Source organism: Myripristis murdjan, chromosome 13 (genome assembly GCF_902150065.1).
Source record: "Myripristis murdjan chromosome 13, fMyrMur1.1, whole genome shotgun sequence".
In the NCBI taxonomy this organism is placed as follows: Eukaryota; Metazoa; Chordata; class Actinopteri; order Holocentriformes; family Holocentridae; genus Myripristis; species Myripristis murdjan.
In genome coordinates, this window is record NC_043992.1 from 40,083,300 (window position 1) to 40,106,365 (window position 23,066).

Here is a 23,066-nt window from a genome sequence, read left to right on the forward strand (position 1 = left end):
GCAAATCAAAACACCTGTTATATCACAACAAGGTCTGTAATATCACAGCAACACAGTAGAAAAATGTAAGGATTTCACAGCATTCAACAGTATTATTACAGTGAAATTTTGTATTCAAATATTCCCTGGTAAGTCACATGACATAACCAAACTCACACTGAACCTGAAGAGGCCATTTCCCTCTTCTCTTCTGGGCTGAATGGAGAAGGTGAGCTGCAGAACGTCTGTTTGCAGAACACCCATGGGATTTTAAATGATATTAGCACTATGAGCTAACTAGCTAACGTATTTTAGTCTAGTTTTAGTCAATAGTTTTAGTCAATATTCTTTTTTAGTCTTTGACCTGCATCATGTTTTTTTTTTTTTTTTTTTAAATTTAACAATATTTTAAATTATTATTTTAAAAATGTAAATTACTTATCAAACAGACCTAACAATTCAGCTACCAATGAATGAGCAGCAGTATGCCTGTGATAACATAGATTGAAAAATAAGCCGAAGTGATACCTCTTCTCTGAATAGACAAGCTAAGCCAGTGTACTGCTTGAGGCTGCGCCGGACGCCGGACAAGGCATTTAAATTCTGGACTGTCCGGCCTAAATCCGGACGTATGGTCACCCTAGCTGCAGCAGTTGTCAGGCTCAGTTTTGAGTCGTTCTTTTTGTACTTTTTTTTGAAGACAACTTTGCACTACAAGATTTTTGTTGCGTGTGGATTATAGAATGTTTGAGACTGAGAGAAGCGCCTGACCCCTTCACGACATCCCTTCATCGCTCTCTCCCTTCCTCTCTTACCTTGCCATGTAGGCCTCATTCCCATCCTCTTACTGTTATTGAGACACAGCTGGGGAGTTGAATGGCAAGTTTCTGCAGTTTCTCTGCATTTTAAGATGCTTTGAAAAGTTTGACGAGGACTAGGAAGTTGAATTTCTTGAATTCTTGAATTTCTTGGCATTTATGTTGAATAACCCTTTATTTGTAAATAAATATGCCATTGGGCTAACATTGACTTTACCTCAGAGTTGTGTGTTGGTGTGTTCATTGTACAATGATTGTAAATTCACAGTAAATGGAAACTTCATCTGCATTACTTTCACAGTAAATTACTGGCCAATTTTTGCATGATTTCCACAGTTTACATAGTAAATTCACAGTAAATTACTGTCAACTTGTGCATTACCTTCACAGTACACACTGTAAAAGTACAGGGCCTTGTTGTAATGATGTTCAGCAAAAGGTTGTACTTCCCCAGTAATGTACTGTAATATCACAGTAATTGCTTTGTCACTGAAGCTGTGAAGTTACAGTACACAGTTGTGCTTTTACAACAATGCATTGTAATATCACAGATGTGAAATTACAGTAAATTGCTGAGTACATTTCACAGTATATTGCTGTAATCTTTACTGTGAAAGTCATGCAAAACTTATCCAATAATTTATTGTGAATTCACAGCGAAAAATTTTGCAGTGCAGCCAACTAATTTAACATATTTGAATAATTTTTTTTTTTAAAAAAAGGAACGTAATAGTTACTTTTCCTGGTAATTAATTACTTTGACAATGATGTAACTCAGTTACTAACTCAATTACTTTTTAGTAGAAGTAAATAACCTTCCCTATGAAGGATTTAGCAGACCACGTCACTCATATCCACCATTCAACATGAAACAATATTCCTCAGGCCTCTGTAAGACATTGTGTGTGTCTCTCCATACCTGAGAGCCTCCAGTCTCCAGGTTGGATCCTCCAGTCCAGCAGAGAGCAGCTTCACTCCTGAGTCTCCTGGATGATTGTAGCTCAGGTCCAGCTCTCTCAGATGGGAGGGGTTGGAGCTCAGAGCTGAGGCCAGAGAAGCACAGCCTTCCTGTGTGAGCAGACAGCCTGACAGCCTGCACACCATCACAAACACAATCAGTCCAGCACATCATCTGCTTTGTGTTTTCACAAAAACCTACACAGCTTAGGAATCTGTTCAGTGACATGAAGCTGTATGCATGGCTGGAGCCATTTCTTTGATACTGATCAAAAATTATAGCAAAATTTAAAATATTCAGCAGTCTAGTACATGTAAGCTCTTCGCTTTGTTACACAATCTATGTCAGTGCGCTGCTGTTTTAACTTTGTTCTCGCCGCGCTACGCTTCAGACAGCGCCGGTGGGTGTGTGCTCCACAGTCTCACACACACACACACACACACACACACACACACACACACACCGGCATGAGCACACAGCAGCGCAGGAGGAAAAAAACTAACGCGCATCCAATGAATGCACTTTTTGGATTGTAATTTAAAAGTCTATGACGAAAAAGAAAAATCTCCCGGTTCCCCCGATGTAGAGTCCGGGCCTGTCTTACACCATTGGACGATATGCAGCTTTGCGTTCAAGTGCAACTCCAAAAAGGAGGACAAATAAGCATCCGGCTTGAGACTGCGCCGGACGCCGGACAAGGCATTTAAATTCCAGACTGTCCGGCCTAAATCCGGACGTATGGTCACCCTATCCAGACTAGGGCCTGACCGATAAATCGGTTATAGCCATTAGAGAATAATCGGTAATCGGCCAAAAGTTGGCCGATTGACGCCGATGTTAACACTTATTTATCACTGGTTAAATGCAGGGAATATGGTGTTTTCTTAGAAATAATGTGCTTGCGTTACGTATCCAGTAGAGGGCGCTCCGACTCCTTTCACGTCCCGCTCCACAGTCCCCCCCACAGCAGAGAGAAGTAGAGAGAAGACTGAAGAGCCCACAGCGCATTTACTGAGCCCAGCGGTTTGCCTCAATGTTAAGTTCATAACTAGTTTGTGAATTAAACAATAACTCAGTAAGTTTCCCATTCCCCATGGCGAGCCTCGCTGTGTCTGTCACGCTTGACTGATATGTTAGCAAGCTAAAGTGAGGATAACCTAGCTTCAATATTACCTTGCTAAGCACTTTGGGCTGCATTTATTTACAGCAGCGCACGGACTGTGTTTTTTAACTTGTGGCGTTGAGGATGAAAAAGCGTTTCTGGGTGAAGTTCTAACTTCATGGAGGAAAGAAAATGTGAAAGCACGTTTAGAGGACATCAGAGAGGCGCATTTCAAATCATGTTTTACCAGAGACTTTTATGATGCTGTTTATCCACCTACCTATTACCTACAGATAATAATTCACTAAATACACTCACTGACCACTTCATTGGACACTGTGCAATGTAATGTACAGCAATAACAGCCCGACCATGAATTGTACTGTAATAAATGTCTTACTTTGTAAATGTTGACACTGTCAGAGAGACTTCTTTATGTTTACTGAGATGATAGTGGGTGTTGCTGTTGGTGTGCAGAGCAGTTTATTGAGAGGTGTTCACAGTATTTTGACCCTCTGATGCATGTAAGTGGGGTTGACAAAATATCAGACACCTCAATATGATGCTCCTCACACCAACACCCACTACCACCTCAATAATAACCATAAAGAAGAATTATCAGCTTTCTTACAGTCAACAACATTTTAAAGTAATAGGTTTAGTCTAATGAAGTGGCCAGGAGTGTAAACGCCATATTCATGTGAACACAAGTAAGACAAATGCTTAATGTCTGAGTTTCAAAATGGCCCACCTAACTAGACAGATTTGTAACATTATTTTTTAACTAATACATGTTATGTCTTACTTTGTTTTTTTTACAGATGGCAAAAGAAGGTGGATGTAGTATGGTGTGGGACTACGTCACCAAGGATGTCACTGGTGAAGCAGTCTGTAATATTTGTGCAGCTTCTGTGAGCCAGGGATCAAGCAAGCAAAAAGCAAAACCACAACCAACCTATGGCAGCACCTGAAAGCTAAACATGATGACATGATGATACTGCCTTTTTGCACATCATATTTTTGATTAGTTTTATGTGCAAATTGTTCATGTGGGGCTTGTTCCACACAATTTTAATAAAATTAATAATAAAAGTATTTGAAAATAGTAAAATGTTCACCCTTCAATTAATGTCTTTGTAACAAGTGTTTGGAACTATATTTAAGCCATCCAAAGCAGGTATTTCGTCTTTTTTTTAATTGAAAAATGTAAAGATATATGTAAAAATTTAATAGGCCGATCTATCGGTTATCGATTTTCTTATTCCCTAATACTGGAATCAGCATCGACCCCAAAAAATCCATACCAGTCGGGCCCTACTCCAGACCTCAGTGTCCTCACAGCTGGCTACAGGGGAGACTGCATGTAAATCAGGACTGAACTGGTCATGTGTTGAGCAGGTTGAGGAATCCTGACCTGAGAGCCTCCAGTCTGCAGTGTGGACTCTCCAGTCCAGCAGAGAGACGCTTCACTCCTGAATCCTGCAGATCGTTGTTACTCAGGTCCAGCTCCCTCAGACTAGAGGACTGGGAGCTGAGAACTGAGGCCAGAGCTGCACAGCTTCTCTCTGACAGATTACAGCCACTCAGCCTGAGGAGAAATGAAAACAATAAATTTAAATGTGTTTCTCTTGTGTAGAAAACCTCATGTTATGTGTTTAATATATCCAGTTATCTCTGAACCTACACAGATTTCTTGGAGGCTTTGACCACTGGAAGCAGCCTCAGAAGAGCCTCCTCTGAAGCAGAGTATTTCTTCAGGTCAAACACGTCCAGATCTTCTTCTGATGACAGTAAGATGAAGCCCAGAGCTGACCACTGAGCAGGGGAGAGTTTTTCTCTGAAGAGACGTCCTGAACTCAGGTACTGTTGGATCTCCTCCACTAGAGAATGGTCATTCAGCTCATTCAGACAGTGGAACAGGTTGATGCTTCTCTCTGGCGAGGGATTTTTCCTGATCTTCTCCTTGATGAACTTGACTGTTTCCTGATTGGTCTGTGAGCTACTTCCTGTCTGTGTCATCAGGCCTTGTAGGAGAGTCTGATTGGTCGGCAGTGAAAGACCCAGGAGGAAGCGCAGGAACAAGTCCAGGTGTCCATTTGGACTCTGTAAGGCGTTGTCCACAGCACTCTGGAGGAGTTCTTTTAGTTTAGTTTTCTTGTTGAATCGTGCAGACCACCACGAGGTTGATTGTTGTGACATCAGATTGACTCCAGAGTTGATGAATGTCACAAAGACATGAACAGCAGCCAGAAACTCCTGAAGGCTCAGATGGACGAAGCAGAAAACCTTGTCCTGGTACAGCCCACGCTCCTCTTTAAAGATCTGTGTGAACATTCCTGAGTACACTGAGGCTGCTCTGATATCAATGCCACACTCTGCCAGGTCTGCTTCATAGAAGATCAGGTTGCCTTTCTCCAGCTGCTCAAAAGCCAGTTTTCCCAGAGACAGGATCATCTCCCTGGTCTCTGGAGTCCAGACTGGATCTGTCCCATCTCTCCCATGATACTTGACGTTCTGCACTTTGGACTGAACCAGCAGGAAGTGGATGTACATCTCAGTCAGGGTTTTGGGCAGGTCTCTTGTCTGTCTGGATTTCAACACGTCCTCCAGAACTGTAGCAGTGATCCAGCAGAAGACTGGGATGTGGCACATGATGTGGAGGCTTCGTGACGTCTTGATGTGGGAGATAATTCTGCTGGCCTGTTCCTCATCTCTAAATCTCTTCCTGAAGTATTGCTCCTTCTGTGGGTCAGTGAAGCCTCTCACCTCCGTCACCATGCCAACGCACTCAGGAGGGATCTGATTGGCCGCTGCGGGTCGTGTGGTTATCCAGAGGTGAGCAGAGGGAAGCAGGTTCCCCTTGATGAGGTTTGTCAGCAGAACGTCCACTGAGGTGGACTCTGTAACATCAGTCAGGATCTGGTTGTTGTTGAAGTCCAGAGGAAGTCGACACTCATCCAGACCGTCAAAGATCAACACAACCTGGAACTGCTCAAACCTGCTGGTTCCTGCTTCTTTGGTCTCAGTGAAGAAGTGATGAAGAAGTTCCACCAAGCTGAACTTTTTCCCTTTCAGCAGATTCAGCTCTCTGAAAGTCAATGGAAATGTGAAGTGGACATGCTGGTTGGCTTTGTGTTCAGCCCAGTCCAGAGTGAACTTCTGTGTTAAGACTGTTTTCCCAATGCCAGCCACTCCCTTTGTCATCACTGTTCTTGGCTGATCTCTTCCAGGTAAAGGTTTAAAGATGTCCTCACATTTGATTGGTGTTTCTGGTGTGTCTGGTTTCCTGGATGCTGCTTCAATCTGTCTGACCTCATGTTCCTCATTGAGCTCTCCACTCCCTCCCTCTGTGATGTACAGCTCTGTGTAGATCTGATTCAGAAGTGTTGGGTTTCCTGCTTTAGCAATCCCCTCAAACACACACTCACACTTCTTCTTCAGGTTAGATTTGAGTTCATGTCGGCACGCTGCAGCGGCAGTTTCTGAATGAACAAACAACAAAACACCAACAAATCCATGTTGTATTAAATATGAGAAATGTGAATATTTCCTGGTAAATGTATCTATTGGTCCTTTTTGACTGTAAGAACTTAGCGAGGTGTGCCGAGACCTGAAGAACAACATTGTTCCAGGTTAAATTTCCTGGAACCTGATTTGGGCCCTGCTCCAGGAACTTTTAGGAGGAGCTAAAAGGGCTGTCCTTCTTGATTGGTCAAGGTGTTGCCATGACAACACTTCTGTAAACATGAGCTATCAGAGGACGACAACACAAAGCAGCCGCCGCCAAACAACAGACAGCAGAAACAAATGAAGAGCTGCACATGATCAGGATTTGGGGAGAATAAAGTTCTCAGCCGGAGCGCTGCCGCTGTCCCGGGGAAGCCAGCAGGACGAGACGGGAAAACAGGAAGCTGCTTTTCACCGGCAGGAAGGAGGAGGAGAAGCCGCCCCCTGCTGGCCAGGAGAAAAAACTCTTGTGTGTAAAAAGCGTCAGAGGCTGAAATAATCTGTTATCAAGCAACAGCCTGACGCATCACAACTGCTTTGATCTGATTGGCTGTTTGACTTGGCTCTTAATTTAATTTTTTCAGTTTGACTCGAACTCAGATTTTTGGTTTAAAATTTAAAATTGAATTTTTTTTTTTTTTGTTGTTTTACTTACTGCTCCACAGACGCTCAGCCAGCTCCTCCTGCTTCATCCTCCTCAGGAGGTGCAGTGTGATCTGCAGAAAAAACTCTCTGCTTCTCTTCCTCTGCTCTTCCTCCTCACCGTCCAGCACCTCCTCATCCTCCCTCTGCCTCTCTGAGCATTCTGGGTAATCTGGACTCAGAGACCTCTGCAGGTTTTTCAGCTCCTTCTTCACAAAGGTGTTGATGTTCTCCTCCAGCAGCTGGAGCAGAAAAATAACAGAATTTGACTTCCACATTCAAATCTGGACACAAAACATAAAATCAAATCCAGGTCAAAGAGGCTGAAAGATACAGAGAGCAGCACAGAGACGATTCTGAGCAGAATGGTTGTTGTTCAGTTGGTATGTTGTTGTACATTTACACACCATAAATATGGAGGCCAGGTCTGTTTGATGCTGCTGGGCAGACTGAGCACTGGGAACCTCTGAGCTCTGCTGCTGGACTCTGTGGAGGACACACACACACACACACACACACACACAGGATTATTGGATGTGAAGTTTTGAAAGAGGAAACTCAGTCAACAGAGTCTGAGGGGTCGAACCAATTCTGGATCTCATGAATCTGATGACAGAAAACCATCTGATTTATCACCGGTTTGAAATAATTACCCATCATCCACAGAGAGGCGGCCGTCTTTGAAGTCAATATATCGACTCTTAGAGCGGTCACTCCTCATGGACACACAGCTGGGCTCAGGTCCAGGTCCAGGTTCAGGTTCAGGTCCAGGTTCAGGTTCAGGTCCAGGGGGATCTGGTCTCTCCTGCTGGATCCTGATAGAAACATTATGAACACAGTGAAGGGATCTGCTTTACTTTCTTAGTCACACTAACATACTAAGATAATAATGAGTGACTTCTCTTCAGAAACAACACTGTGTGTAAAATGGAGTGTGAACACACACAGAGCTTTTCCTGTGAATAATGCTGCTGTGCTGATTTGCCTGCTGAGCTCTGAGATGGAGAACAGTCATGGACAGTCAGAGATCCTCATCTCACCTCTTAGCTTTGGTCTGGCTGTCATGTTCCCCAGACAGAGTGCTTTCAGAGGCAGGGAGCCCCTCCTCTCTCTCCTCACACACATCCATAGCCGAGCCGACACCTTGACACAAACACAGCGGCTGATTGATGACAACAAGCTTTCCATGACAGGATGTCTCATCACTTTCTGTTTTACTGATTTTCTGATAATTCTTTTTCTAATTTTTCAGAGTTTGTGTCATTTTAAGTAGTTTTGCTTTCAAACTCAAAGGTTTCAAAACATTTGTATTGAAACAGTAGGTGATAGCAGAGTGAAATATAATATAGCATGAAATAACTGGTGTTTTGCTCTCTTGGTGGATCAACAGCAAAATAAATGAACTCAAGTCAACTTTCTCCAAGCTGTCAGACTGGTTCTGTAACTTGGTGCATATTTCATCGATGAGGTGTTGAGATTACAGCTCACCTGACACAGACTTTGGTCAGCAGTCAAACACACAGGTAAAACATTTCAGACAAAGATGATTTTGTCCTCAGTCAACATTAAATATCATGACATGATGAATATTTAGATGCTGAAACACGTTAACCCCGTTTTGAAAGCCTTTCCACATGTGCTGGTCCCAGTGTGCTCTCCAGTCCTCCAGCTCTGAAACACAATGTAGGAGCCTGTTCATCAAACATCTCTAATGATCCCTGGTCGGCTCTTTACCTGCTGAGTCACATCCACATCAAATCCAAGAGACTTTCAGCTTCACCTGGAGAGGAAACCCAGAGAGAGAAGACGCTGCTGCTTCTGCTGCCACACTGCTGACTGTGTGTGTGTGTGTGTGTGTGTGTGTGTGTGTGTGTGTGTGTGTGTGTACAAAAAGCAGCTGAAAAGAGTAATAAACAAAACAAAATCGAATAAATAATCGTCCTTACCGCTCGTCGACGTTCCGTTTGGTTTTGACTGAACAGAGTTTTTTTTCCAAGCGGCTGAAAAGACAGAAACGTCCTTAATCCGGTTGAGGTTGAAAGTGAAAGTAGAAAAGCCGTTTTCATGCAGGAAGGCACGTCAGGCTGATCCCGCAGCTGCGAGGCAGGATCACAGCCTCCATGCAGAACGCAGAAGTGGCAGGAAACACAGCGAGTTCACCACTGAAGTTAAATGGGGAACAAACTGATTTGTGTAAAACGAAGCTGAACATCAAACGGCACTGCGTAGGAATCAGGGCTTAGATACTCTTATTTTGAAGAGGTTACAGAGTACGAGGTGTGTGCTTTTATTTTGAAGACGCTACAGCGTAGCAGACGCCAGTCTCAGGAAGTCCAGCCAAATGGAGACAGCCCCCTGCTGGCCAGATGTTAGAACTACAAGCCATAACCTGAAGGGGATTCTTCAACAGTTCAGCTGCGCCCTTTCATGGAATGGAATTCTCTATTGAACTGAACAGCAGCAGCGCCCTCTGCTGACAGAAAGGCAGCACTGCAGAAAAAACACATTGATAATAGTTCACCATGAGACTAAATTAACATAACTGTGTGATTCTTATTAATGTCAACATTTACTTGACATCCCTGTTGGTCTGGTCTGAGGTCACAGGTGTCAGTCAGGTGTGGTAAAGTATGGCAGCTGCCACTCATTGGAATCAGGTTTAGACTCACAATCTGCTCACATTCAGGCTTATGTTTCTATGAAAAGAAATTAGACCTCTGATTGGTCCACATTTTTCCTGTTAGTGAACATCAGTGTCAGTGAGTGAACTTGCTCGGTCCTCCATGATTTTCCACCGTGTGCTATTGAGGAATTTTCCCAGCTGCTTTAGATAAGAGCCAACATCCTGCAGAACGAAAGGTGTCTGTGACTGTAGGTGTTTTGTTTCCAGTAACGAATGAATTCAAACATGATATTAAAGACTGAACACAGCCTGTGTGGCTGGGCCTTGATGCTTTGCAGCTACAATGAATTTGATTATTTTGTGCCATATTCGCTTTTTGTTTTAAACAGCCGATTGGTTACCTACTAGAGATTGGCATGTTATGTCAATGCCATATTATTTTTTCCTACTGCTTATCCGGGACCGGCTCATGGTGGCAGCAGGCTGAGGAGGTCGGCCCACATGATCCTTTCCATGGCCACATCCACCAGCTCTTCCTGGGGATCCCAAGGCGTTCCCAGGCCAGATACATAGTCCTGGGTCTGCCCCGGGGCCTGAGGTCGGATTCAAACCAAGGACACAGGACTCAGCTTTAGCACATGGTACACGCTCCTATCCGGTGAGCTACCAGGGCGCCCGGTTTCCTGTGAAATTTAAACAAAAGACTAATGATAATTAGCCCTCCACTCTCTGTCCATGCTGCTGAAATATGAGCCAAAACAGATGCGATGAAAGGCGTTTGCTCTGCTCTGTCTTAGTCGCATCTCATGCAAACAGTCAGAATTATGAATGTGACAGAGAGCTGTATGTCTGTAAAAACAGTTTTCAGTAGAACAGCAGCTCCTTCTGTTGTGGCTGCTCAAAGACTGAATCAGGCAGCAAAAACCTTAAAACATCAATGAACAGCCAGTCACTGAATGAACTGCTCCATTCACTGAATCCAAATCGCCGAGATTTGGGACAGAACTGCCTTTAATTCTTTTTGGACAAAAAAAGAGCAGGAAAAGAGACTCGGCTTTTAAATGAATCGTCATCCCATCATTTCAGTGACGTCTTGCAGGCTCGGACTGGCAGTCTGGCAACTCTGACAAACACCAACGCACTGAAAAAATATGGGGCAAAAAACTGTGGGGAGAAAATTTGGTCCAGTTGATGCTGAAGCAGCCCATCTGATCGGGGGATACACGGTCCCAGTTGGTGAAGGAAGGTGAAGGAAGCACTGCCCTCATCCTCCCCCCACCTCCTCATGTGGATGCATCTATCAATGTAATGCCAGAGGTCAATCAGGAAATAATCAAATCAAGAGAGAGAGAGAGAGAGAGAGAGAGAGAGAGAGAGAGAGAAAGAGTGGAATCTAAAAGTTGTAAGTTCAAATCAAAAATAAAGCTAACCTCAAAAAAACAAAAAGGTGGAGGCTGATCCTGCACATTTATTCAAAATCACAGATGCTGTTAGCATGGCCAGCGGCAGCAACTATCCACCGCCAAATGAAGAGGAGGAGGACAGAGGGGATTAGGGTTAATTAGTTGTTAGAACATAAAAAATACATGTGTAAAGAAAGTGTTTCAGTGCAAAAATGACACCAAATGTTCATGGCTTACATACAGAGAAAAAACACACACTGATTCTTGTTCAGTATGTCTCGCTTTTACCACACAAGAGAATCCTTTCACAGTTGGAATGAATGACATCCAGCAGAGAACTAAACAACATGAGAAAAGTCACAACATAAATGCACAGACACATATCTGCCAGCAGAGGGGACATCGAGTGCCTGTTGAATGACAATCAGATTAGTTATCGAGTAGGAGGGAAATCAGAAGCTGCTTATAGTCTGGACGATGCTGCAGTAGACCACAGGCCACCTTTTAGGAGCTTGTTCTTTTACTCAGCACATTTTATACATGTTTGCAAAAGCATGTAAATTAATTCATGCACTGAAAACAGTAAGAAGCTGCACGAGTCAGGCACAGCCAAGGGTGGAGGGTCGCACGTCACTCTCCGCTCCAAAACAACAGCTCAGCTCAGGAATGGAGATTATTGGACGTTTCATCAAAGAAAACATTGCTAATGAAGTCAAACAAGCTGAAATGTTTTCCGTTCCAACAGACCCTGTCCAAGATATCTGGTGCAAAGACCAGTGCTCCATAATAACCAGGTATGAGACGCATGAACTTAACCAGAGGCTGCTTGCAGTAGTAAACTGCCAGACATCCTCTGGTCAGGATTTTGCAGATCTGCCTAAGCAAGTACTCAGCTAAATGCAGCTGACATCACTGAATGTGCAGGCAGCAAACATGCAAGGGGAGTACCGAGGGTTTTTGGTTCTCTTGTCAGCCCATGTCCCGGGGCATGTGCACGTCTGGTGCTGCGCACACGTTTTAAATCTGGAGCTTGCCGATACCACAGGTGTGGTCATTGACAGTGTGTCCCTTTTCTCGGTGTTAAATGACATTGCTGTATTCCTATCAGAGAATGGGTGTTTGGGAAGAAATTGCCCACGATACTCATCACAGGTGCCAGTCACTCATCGGCAGAGGTGGCAAAAGTACTGACATTCTGTACTTAAGTAGAAGTAAAGATACTTGTGTGAGAAAAGACTCTGGTAAAAGTAGAAGTACCAATTCAACTTCTTTACTCAAGTAAACATAAGAAAGTACAGGCTCTGAAATGTACTTAAGTACAAAAGTAAAAAGTAAAAGTAAAAAGTTAAATTATTATTTGTTTTAAAAATGTAAATTACTTATCAAACAGACCTAACAATTCAACTACCAATGAATGAGCAGCAGTATGCCTGTGTGAATGAGCAGAAGTATGCATGTGATAACATAGAATGAAAAATAAGCCGAAGTGATACCTCTTCTCTGAATAGACAAGCTAAGCCAGTGTGCTGCTCTTAGCCAGTGAAAATAGCGCGGAGTGGCAACTCTTCCCTTTGTTTCACAATCTATGTCAGTGCGCTGCTGTAGCCTGGAAAGTTTCTCTGCCTTTTGTTCTCGCACGGTGCCGGTGCAGGTGCTGTAATGTTTTTCTTGGCGGTAACGAGCCCGCCCGCCCCCACCAAAGAGAGAGAGAGAGGGAGAGAGAAGTAACGAGCCTGTTTTGACAATGTAAGGAGTAAAAAGTACAGATATTTGTGTTCAAATGTAGGGAGTAAAAGTAAAAAGTCGGCAGAAAATTAAATACTCAGGTAAAGTACAGATACCTGAAAAATCTACTTAAGTACGGTAACGAAGTATTTGTACTTCGTTACTTCCCACCTCTGCTCATCGGAGAGACATGGTGGTGGGTGAAAGATGTTTGGATCTTTTGGTTCCCTGGACAAAAGTCTCTACGTTGAACTAGCATTGCATTGAGCTTGAAGTGACACTCACAGCCATCACTGAAAATGAAAACATGAAACCATCTGTGCACGTGAAGGCAAAAGCCAACATGGAGGCCTTGACCTCTGATGCCTGCTCTGTCTAAACATCTCCAAACAGCTGGAATGAATCTGACAGCTCATCGTCCCGCTCCCCACAGGAGAACCTCAGGGAATACGCCATGGATTCTGAAACTGTCCAGAGGTGAGCGGACAACTTTGTTGGGCAAACGTCAAACTGCAAAATGAGGCTCAAGTTGCACTGCCTTGTCAAAGATCCAGGAAGAAGAAGAGGCTACGTGCTGAGTTTGGAGAGGATGAGAGTACAGCTGGTGCAACCACCCAATACAAAATGAAGGTTGACAGTGTAACCCTGAGGGCACTGGCCCACCGTTTGAAAACTGTGTTCAGGTTTTTGTCTCCTTGACCCTCAAACGTTTGCTGAAACACCAAGCGCTGCAAAGCCTGGCCCGGGACACACTGAAGGTAAATTAAAGTTAAATTACAGTGACATTAATAATTTCATTTAACTCTCTCTCTCTCTCTTTTTTTTGTAAAGGATTAAAAAAGGTGCCAACTGAAACCAAAAACAGTTCCTCACAGTGGAGCTTTAAGTGAACCGTTGCAGATTCCTCCTGGTGGAGCCGCTCGGTTCAGAGCAGAACCATTCTCAGTTTTTTGTCCCAAACAAGGATCCATCCATGAAATGGGTGGTTCTTCAGTAGCTCATGGTTCTACATGGAACTGCCATTTTAGAACTATTATTTTTCTGTGTGTAGATGTAACAGATAGAATAGCATGTCCATATTATACATATACATATACACATACATACATACATATACATATACAAGTAGTCATTGCCAAAGGCTGTAGGAGCTGCAGCTTTTAAATCACAATAGAAAAATGTAATTGTCATGCTTCCTTTGTTTTATTCTTCTATTCTGTTCTTGTACATGTTTTCCTGCTTTTTGTTCTCCTTTGTTTTACATTTTTGTCTTCCTTTGTTTCTACATATTTTACTGTGTCTATATCTTAATTTGTTTTACCTCCTTTTAAATATCTTTTGTTTTCTGCTGCCTCTGCTTTTTTTTTTTTTTCATTTGATTGCCTGGTTTTATAACGGAAGATTTGCACTTGTATTAAATTGCCTGGCTTTATTTTATTCTCTTGTTTTTCTTCACTTTATTGTAAAGCACTTTGAGCTGAACCCCCGTATGAAAGGTAATGTATCGATAAAGTATATTTACTGTTATTATTATTATTGTTATTGGTGTTGTAGTAGTGTAAAATAATAATGTTGCATATACACATGCGATCTAGACTTGAATGTATAGACACACAACTTATAGAATGGGCCTCATAGATATTCATGGAGACTTGCATCTATAGATATAAAGCATATAGACAGAACCACATTTCTAGAGAAATAGCCTAGAGCCTAAGACAGGCTGTTTTCACACCAGATCGAGTGTGTGTGTGTGTGTGTGTGTGTGTGTGTGTGTGTGTGTGTGTGTGTGTGTGTGTGTGTGTGTGATCTGCTGTTGTACAGGATAGGACTGCTGATAAAGTTTGAGCAGTGAGTCAGGGGCAGGTTGGGAAATGCCGCGGATGATGTCGCAACTGGTATGTGTGTGTGTGTGTGTGTGTGTGTGTGTGTGTGTGTGTGTGTGTGTGTGTGTGTGTGTACTTCCTTCAGCCTCACTTCGCTCCCTGCGCCTTTTCCGCACTTTTCGGGCAGGCAGGCGCTCGGCGCGCAGCGGCGGTGCACGCACCTGGTCGCCGTCGGTGCCGCTACTTCTGGAGATTTACTGTCGAGACTCGTGAATGGTCCCGTTAATCACCTCCCCCTCCTCCTCCCGCTGCTCCCGGTGCGGCGGGGCTCTATCGAGGTGAGCCCATCTGAGCCAGCACACACACACACACACACACACACACACACACACACACACACACACACACAGCAAGCCTGGGAAAACCTCGGTCCTGCCTCGCCTCGCACGCCTGCCGGGACACCCCACCCCGTCCTGCCCCGCTCTCCACCGGGAGTCTCGGTCTATAAACTCCGACTGGTTCATCCCGAGCGGACCGACCCGAGCTGCTGTCAGTGTAAGTGAACGCTCTTTTCTCCTTTTCCCTTATGGACCCTGGAGCTGACACGGCTTGGGGTTGTATTGGCCTTGCCATTTATATTATTTTCAGAATAACTTTTAATAGTCATGCAATCTTCCTCTGCTGTTACACACCGAGTCGCTCCGGATTAAAGGATCAGACCAAACGACTGAGAATGTCCGTGTTATTTAGAAATGAGCCAAAACTCCGTTAAAACTATCGCGATTTTCTTAGCCTACTTACCTGTGAAAGCGTACACCTGCTAGCACAGCGTCAGGAATATTTTAGTGGTCGTTTTGATCTGCCCTTAAATTCGGCATACATCCACTACATCGATCTGAACCTAATTCAACAATTCTTTAACTTTAATGATCCCCGCTCCTATCAGCCCGCGGTCGTCTTCCGCAGAAATACGAACGGTGTGAACAAGTACAAACGTTGAGATTTTATTGATATAAAGGGTTGCTTGTGTTACACCCCTGTAAGGGGAGATAGAAATAAATGAAGCGAGACGGTGTTGCTGGCTTCAGGTTCAAACTGTATTGAACAAGCCGTCAGCAACATGCGCACCCTACAGGCGAAACCCGGAAGACCAGGAAATCAATCAGAACACATTTCTCTGCCGGAACAATAGATCACATGCGCCCTCTACAGGCGAAACCCGGAAGACAAGAGCAATCGATAAGAACACATTTCTCTGCTGGAATAAAAAACGAAAATGAAGAAATATTTTAAGAAATATCTTGAAATATTATTTCGAAATGCCTCTTTCCAAATATTAAGTAAAACACATTAGAGTGCACCTTAACCATTTAAACTATACGTTATCTTTCTCTTAGTTTTACACACATATGTTCATATCTATTACACTTGCTGGATCTTTTCAGAAAAGATCCAGCAAGCAACCCTTTATATCAATAACTTGTGTCTCCGGGTGCTATCGGTATAGAAAAGACTTTTCTATACCGATAGCATCCTTTCCTCACCTGTAAGGGGAGATAGAAATAAATGAAGCGAGACGGTGTTGCTGGCTTTCTATATCGGTATAGAAAAGACTATTCTATACCGATAGCACCCGGAGACACAAGCAAAACATGTCGTGTTGCAAGACAACCCCGAGGTGTCACGGCTTCCTAGGTGAGCAGGGCAACATTAAAACGGCAGGTTTTGATAACGGATCTGGGGTGAGAGTCTGAGTTTTTTTTTTTTTTTTTTTAAATAACGTCCTGTAGCTTAAAAATTCTCTTATTATTTTGTGTTTTTTTCCTCAGACACATTTTGGAGGTGTGAAATTAAGCCACCATACAGTTAACGACTGGCTTCATAAAAACATAATGAAATCATGATTCCTCACATTATTTTCCAGTATAAAAAGTGACTTTTGAATATTAACTATATATTCTCTTCAAATTAATCTTGCTAATTACTGGTGAAAAATAGGCTACAGGCAGGAGACATGGCCGACTGGTTTTGCGGGTTTTGACAGGCTGATTATTTGAACAGTCTGTGTATGTGTGTGTGTGTGTGTGTGTGTGTGTGTGTGTGACTGAGGAGCATGATGCGGCGGTGCCGGGGCCCGCCAGCTGTTTAACCGCGTGTGCTGAGCGGGGAGCTGCAGCCACGTCGACCGGCGCAGGACGGCGCACTTCAGGCTGTTTTGGGGTTCTTTTGCAGCTTTCACAGCAGCTGTACAACTGTGTGTTAGGGCCACTGTGGGGGGAAAATACAGGGGGACAGGGGACAGGGAATAATACAGTGAGGAAAACAAACGCAAAATAATCTAGATTTTAAAGTTATAAATTTACAAGAAGATATTCTCTTAGATTAAAGTAGTAAATTTATGAGGAAAATTTTACAAATTTACAAGATAAGCCAGTGTTTCTCCACCTGTGGGATTCAAATTAATTAATAAGATAATTAAAGCTGCAAGCAGCGTTGGACGGGCCCTCGCACCCGTGCTGCCGCGTGCCCATTTGTGCCCGGTGGCTGTGGCACCGGTCACAAATGGGAAGGAGCAGTTGTTACTGCTCCTTCCCAATGAGTGTGCATTGGGAGAAGGCTGCAGGCAGCTACTGTGAGTCAGAAGAGTGGAGGAGGGGAGGGAGAACAGTGCAGAGCAGAGAAACCAGAGTCCAAACCTGTTGAACAACTCTTCAGTGGCCACAAACTTTTTCCAATCCACACCATGATATATAGTTTTGTAGGAATATGCGTCCTCTTTCCATCGGCATAGGTTTGAAAGCTGTCAGACTTTTACTTTAGTCACCAGGGGCCTAATTAGTGCCCATTGTCAGGGCAAGTGCCTGTTTATTCACAGCAGGCACACCAGGGTCCATGGCAAAAAGTGGAGGTGGTGCTTGTGGACACTCAGACTTTGCGTCCTTCTGAAATCCAAACGGTTTAAAAGGAATGTAAATTCCTTCAGAACTTTTGTTAAGCACTATGTTCTCTGTCATCTATGAAATTTGCAAGCCGATAAAATTAACGCCCTGGGAGGAGATAGATTTCATGCAAAGTGGAAATTTGGGCGAAAACGTGACTTTCAAATGCAAATTGCGGACTTCCTGTTGGTTTTAGGTGGGGGGCACAGCACGAAAAATGTCGGACTTGATGAGATCTATGTTTCGGTGTTGGTTTGGTCTTTCTATCACATTCCTGTGGGCCGCAGGGGCTGCCTTTGCGTCCCTAGGTGGCGCTACCGAGCCCATTTTTGCACCTGGGGGGTTCGATTTTTGATTTTATCGAATTTTTCGCCAGACCTGATGTGTGTGCCGAATTTGGTAAGTTTTTGAGCATGTTTAGGAGGTCAAATTAAGGCCTAATGACACGTAGGTATAATAATAATAAGAAAGAAATGGTACAAATACAATAGGGCTTCGCACTGGGACAGTGCTCGGGCCCTAATTAATAACTGGTAACATTAACGCATTAATAACAATTTACAAGTTATAGCCGCACATCTCTGTGGAAAATCTGACAGGTACTGTCCGTGGTGCTGAATCAGGCTCAGCAGGTACTGTTGCTGAATCAGGCTCAGCAGGTACTGTCCATGGTGCTGAATCCGCCTTGGCGGGTACTGTCCATGGTGCTGAATCAGGCTCAGCAGGTGCTGTCCGTGGTGCTGAATCAGGCTCAGCAGGTACTGTCCGTGGTGCTGAATCAGGCTCAGCAGGTACTGTCCGTGGTGCTGAATCCGCCTCTGCGGGTACTGTCCGTGGTGCTGAATCTGCCTCAGCAGGTACTGTCCGTGGTGCTGACGCTGCCTCAGCAGGTACTGTCCGTGGTGCTGAATTTGCTGAGGCATTTCATTCTCTTTATCATAGAAATTAAAGCTCCATAAAATTCACGGAGGATCTTGTTTAGCTCTTCTTTCCTTACAGCTGAAAAATCAGCTGTTTGCCCGGTGTTTGTCAGGTAGTCTTGTAGACATTTGACCAAACTCAGGTCGCCAAAGAAATCAAAATTGACAAAGCAAACACAGTTGACAGCAGCTTTTGATGCAGGTTTCAGAGAAATGTTCCGTGTTGTCATGGAAACCATACAGACTCAGGCAATAAGAAATAGGCTGAGTAATATTTTCAGTGATGATGAAAAAGTGATGTCATGCTTATCTGAGCACATTCTAAACGTCTGATTGACCAATCAGATTGCTGGGTTGGATCTACCTGTTGACCTGTCTACCTATTTAGATATAGATATATAATAGATATTTCATATGCATGCGCTATACAATTTGAGTTCTGCTGCGTTAATTGACCCTTGGCCATGCCATGGACCCTACATGAGAAATGAGATATCCCTCTACATCTGGCTGAAAAAATGGCTCAGACATTTTTCGCAGGCGTGGGCACTGCCAGGTCTGATCTGTTTTTACTCATAAGAGGAGTGTTTGTGTGCTTCATTGAAATTCAATGCTCCCATTATGAATAACAATGCTGATTAGGGACTGGCACAATAACAGTGTCTCTCTGCAAGGCGTTCTTCATCTCCACCCTCCTCTTCCTCTCCGTCTGCCTGGGCGGGGCCAAGCCGGCTGTCAGTCAGTCCAGCGACCAGTCAGGTGAGTGAGAGGTGTCTAAGGACAGGAAGCTCATTACACACCAAGCAGCCATGACCTGAACAGGTGCAGGAGGAGAAGCTTGCATCATCTGCCACTTTCCCATTAATAAATACAGAACACAAACTAGACAGTCTGACAGTTATAATTGTGATTAGGCTAACATAATTTAATAAAAGGACACGAGCCAAACAACAAAACAAAAACAATAACAAAGACCATCATCTTAACGTAAATGTTACTCCATAAGTTCATACTGTCCCTTCACTCTTTTTTTTAATGCGATTTATTAGAAGTATCTGGACAGAATTTTAACCGATTCACCAGAGAATTCCACAGTTTCATTCCACAGAAATACACGCCATGAAACGACCTCATATGACCTCAGGTGACCTCGACTTCCTGTCAGACAGAGCGTCTTAAACAGTGATGTCATCCTGCTCTAGTGGCTTGAAATTAAAATTTCAACCAATACCCACTCAAACCTTTAGACATCCTCTCTCATCCACCTGTCCCTTCAAAATAAAAGTCTGTTTCTGTCCCAAACTGAGATCCTGTTGGTTTGCTCTGAGTGATCCTTCCCTGCACCGCGTCCCGCCCCCAAACCTCCTGTTTCAACAGGAAATACATCAAATCAACAAAGCGTCTCACTTCATGGGGTGTTTAACGCAGAGTGAGCAAACTTTTGTTTAAAACTGAATTTCTTTCTGTCGCTGTCATCATCAAAAACAGCCTCTGCAGATTTTCAAATAGACTTTAGAAAAAAAAGAGAACTAAGTGAAATGATATTGCACACTACAAAGCTAACTAAACTAAAATAAAAATCCACGGAAAATGTTGTTGGTGCTGATGTGTTTTGAGACTGGGACGTGGACATGACTGGGAGTCACTGCCTTCACTAATCTGACAAACAGCGGCCAGATTAGAATAAAACAATTGACTCACACTGGCCACGTTTACAAGCACACCATATTCCTGTATTATTCAGAATTAGAGCTGCAACTATCGAATATTTTTGTAATCGAGTATTTGACCAAAAATTCTGTCGAGTAATCGAGTAATTGGATAAAATGAGTTTTTGCCACGATAAAGAGCAATTATGAACATATATATATATATATGGTACTATAACATTACAAATGTATTACATTAAAGGACATAATACAGTAGGTTCGTGGCTGTGCATTTATAAACTAAATGTGTCCATTGTGTGTGTGTGTGCGCATGTGTGTGTGTGTGTGTGTGTCACAGACACGTCTTGGCATGGCTGCTTGGAGGCGCAGCGCAAAATTGCTCGCTATACATACAACTATAACTAAACCAATAACTTTAAAATGAAGAGCACAACATCGCATTGGAAATTAATATAACAGCAGTGGCCGTAATCGGATGTCTGTGGCAATGCGACAACTCTATCTCCACGTGTTGCATGCCACGCGGTTTTTGGAATGAAATAGTTCATTTTATTATTCTAACACATTTCTGTTTGTGTTAATTTCGTCAGCTATTTTTCAATTTAGTTTTAGTCTTAGTCTTGTGTCAAATGCCCTCATTAGTTTTAGTCATATTTAGTCAACTTGTATTCTTTTTTGTTTAGTCACATTTTACTCGACGAAAAGTCTTGGCATTTTAGTCTAGTTTTAGTCAAAGAAAATCCAAAGTATTTTAGTGTAGTTTTAGTCGACTAAATTACAATGTATTTTAGTCTAGTTTTAGTCAATAGTCTTTTTTTAGTATTTGACCTGCATCATGTTGGCTTTTTTAAAATTTAACAATATGTTAAATTATTATTATTTAAAAATTTTAAATTACTTATCAAACAGACCTAACAATTCAGCTACCAATGAATGAGCAGTAGTATGCATGTGATAACATAGATTGAAAAATAATCCGAAGTGATACCTCTTCTCTGAATAGACAAGCTAAGCCAGTGTTGGCTGCTGTTAGCCAATGAAAATATAGCGGAGTGGCAACTCTTCACTTTGTTACACAAGCTATGTCAGTGCGCTGCTGAACTTTGTTCTCACCGCACTACGCTTCAGACAGCGCCGGTGGGTGTGTGCTCCTCAGTCACACACACACACACACACACACACACACCTCGGCATGAGTGGTATAAGCGATTCTTCGAGGCAGGAAAAATAACCAGATTAAGGTCATATTCTAGTTGGAGAATATTCTGAATCAGACCCCTGGCATGTGCCTGTTTTAACCAGAATATTGTGCCATGTAAACACCTTAATCTGAAAATGCCCCGTACTGGAATATTCAGTCACGTCTGCACATGCTCGATTCACAAGGAATCCTGGGGCGTCTTTGTTGCTATGGTTACTGCAAGCGGGGAGAACGACATGGCGAACAGCAGCAAGAGCCAGGAGACTGCAGTCTGCCTTCAGCTGATCAAAGACTTGAAATAGCGACTTCTTCTGCTTCTTCTTCTGTATTTCCGGCAGCCCAGACGCCTATAAGCGTACTGCCGCCCCCCGCAGGTTGAGTGTTGCATTACATCAGAGCATGGAATACACCGAAACATGGGAACATGCCAAGTAACATGTAAACAGAATATTCCAGTTGCTGCAGCGCATATAGACACCTTATTCAGAAAATCATTCCAGCTGCTGAGAGCACAGAGAATCCCTATGAGCCAGACAACCAGGCTGACCCAGCTCTGAGCTGGAGCTAAAGCTGATGGGCGGGGCCTACCTGGCGGTGGGTGGGGCTACGTTGCAGCTGCTGAGTGCAGATGTCAGTGCAGCAGCTCGCTTTGTGGCAGAAAAATAACAGAGAAAAGAAAAATGGAGAACAAGCGGCAACAAGGCTGTCCAGAAGACATCAGGGCTCTGCTCGCTGTCTGGACAGAGGACAACGTCCAACTCCAAATCCACGCTGTCTGACCACATGAGGACGTCATGTGATATAAAGTGAGAGAGCTGGCAGCGGTGGGGATCCAACACACAACGGGACAGGGCTGCCAGAAACTGAAAATACTGAGGTGTCAGTACAAGGCAAGTAAAGCAGGTAAAGCCCTCGGTCTGTAGCTCTGCAGGAGTTAGTCGGTGCCGGGTCTGCAGACTTTAACCGCTCACCTCCTGCTTCCTGCTGGCGGCGTGGACGGGACCAGACCGTGGGGCGATCGGCACCTCAGTGGAAATGGCTCTGCAGAAAGGTGTGCTGAACAGACTGATCCCAGGACAGCTGCTGGCCTGGATCTGCTCCGTGTGTCGAGGCTGAAACTGAAATGAGAGCTTTCGGTTCCTGTGGTGATCAGCCGGTGCCACTTTTCCCAGGATTCCAGTTTGGGTCTGGCCTGTCAACCTCCTCGCTGCTCCTCACACCTTCTCAGGATTGGATGCTATCAGTGTTTGAATTTTGGAAAATGATAGAATAACAAAACGCTTCAGATTCCTGGGCCAGTGACCATTTTCATCAGATGACAGATTTTTTTAAAAAAACGCTCAGGACTCGGTGTACAAAAGCCTTCACTGTCACTAAACTCTGTCTCTGTCAGTCTTGTATAAAGTATTTGAAAGCGATACTTGAGTAAAAGTACAAGTATCTCACCAGAAAATGACTTTGGTAGAAGTTAAAGTCACCTTTTAGAATATTACTTGAGTAAAAGTCTTAAAGTACCTGACATTTATTGTACTTAAGTATCAAAAGTAATTTTCTGATATTTTCTGTACTTAAGTATTAGAAGTAAAAGTAAAAGTATTTAAACAAAGTGAGCGGTTAGAATTTTGATAATGAATTTATTGTGGCTTCCTTACAGTAAAAGCAACCCGGGTACAGGAGAAAAAAGCTTCAACTTTTTAACATTACCGTTAAACTTCTGTCACCATGAACAGCTCTCTGTGTCTCTCAACCTCCC

At 43.5% G+C, this 23,066-nt stretch overlaps 1 protein-coding gene across 1 annotated transcript in view; it reads right to left on the minus strand.

Annotated features, from left to right (window-relative positions):
• Positions 1 to 10,096: 10,096 nt before the first annotated feature.
• The window catches only part of LOC115369775 (NLR family CARD domain-containing protein 3-like), a 63,746-nt gene continuing 50,776 nt past the window's right edge, over positions 10,097 to 23,066 (minus strand). The window contains exon 7 of the mRNA XM_030066442.1: positions 10,097 to 10,222. Coding sequence (XP_029922302.1) covers positions 10,097 to 10,222 — 126 coding nt within the window. The remainder of the gene's footprint in view (positions 10,223 to 23,066) is intronic.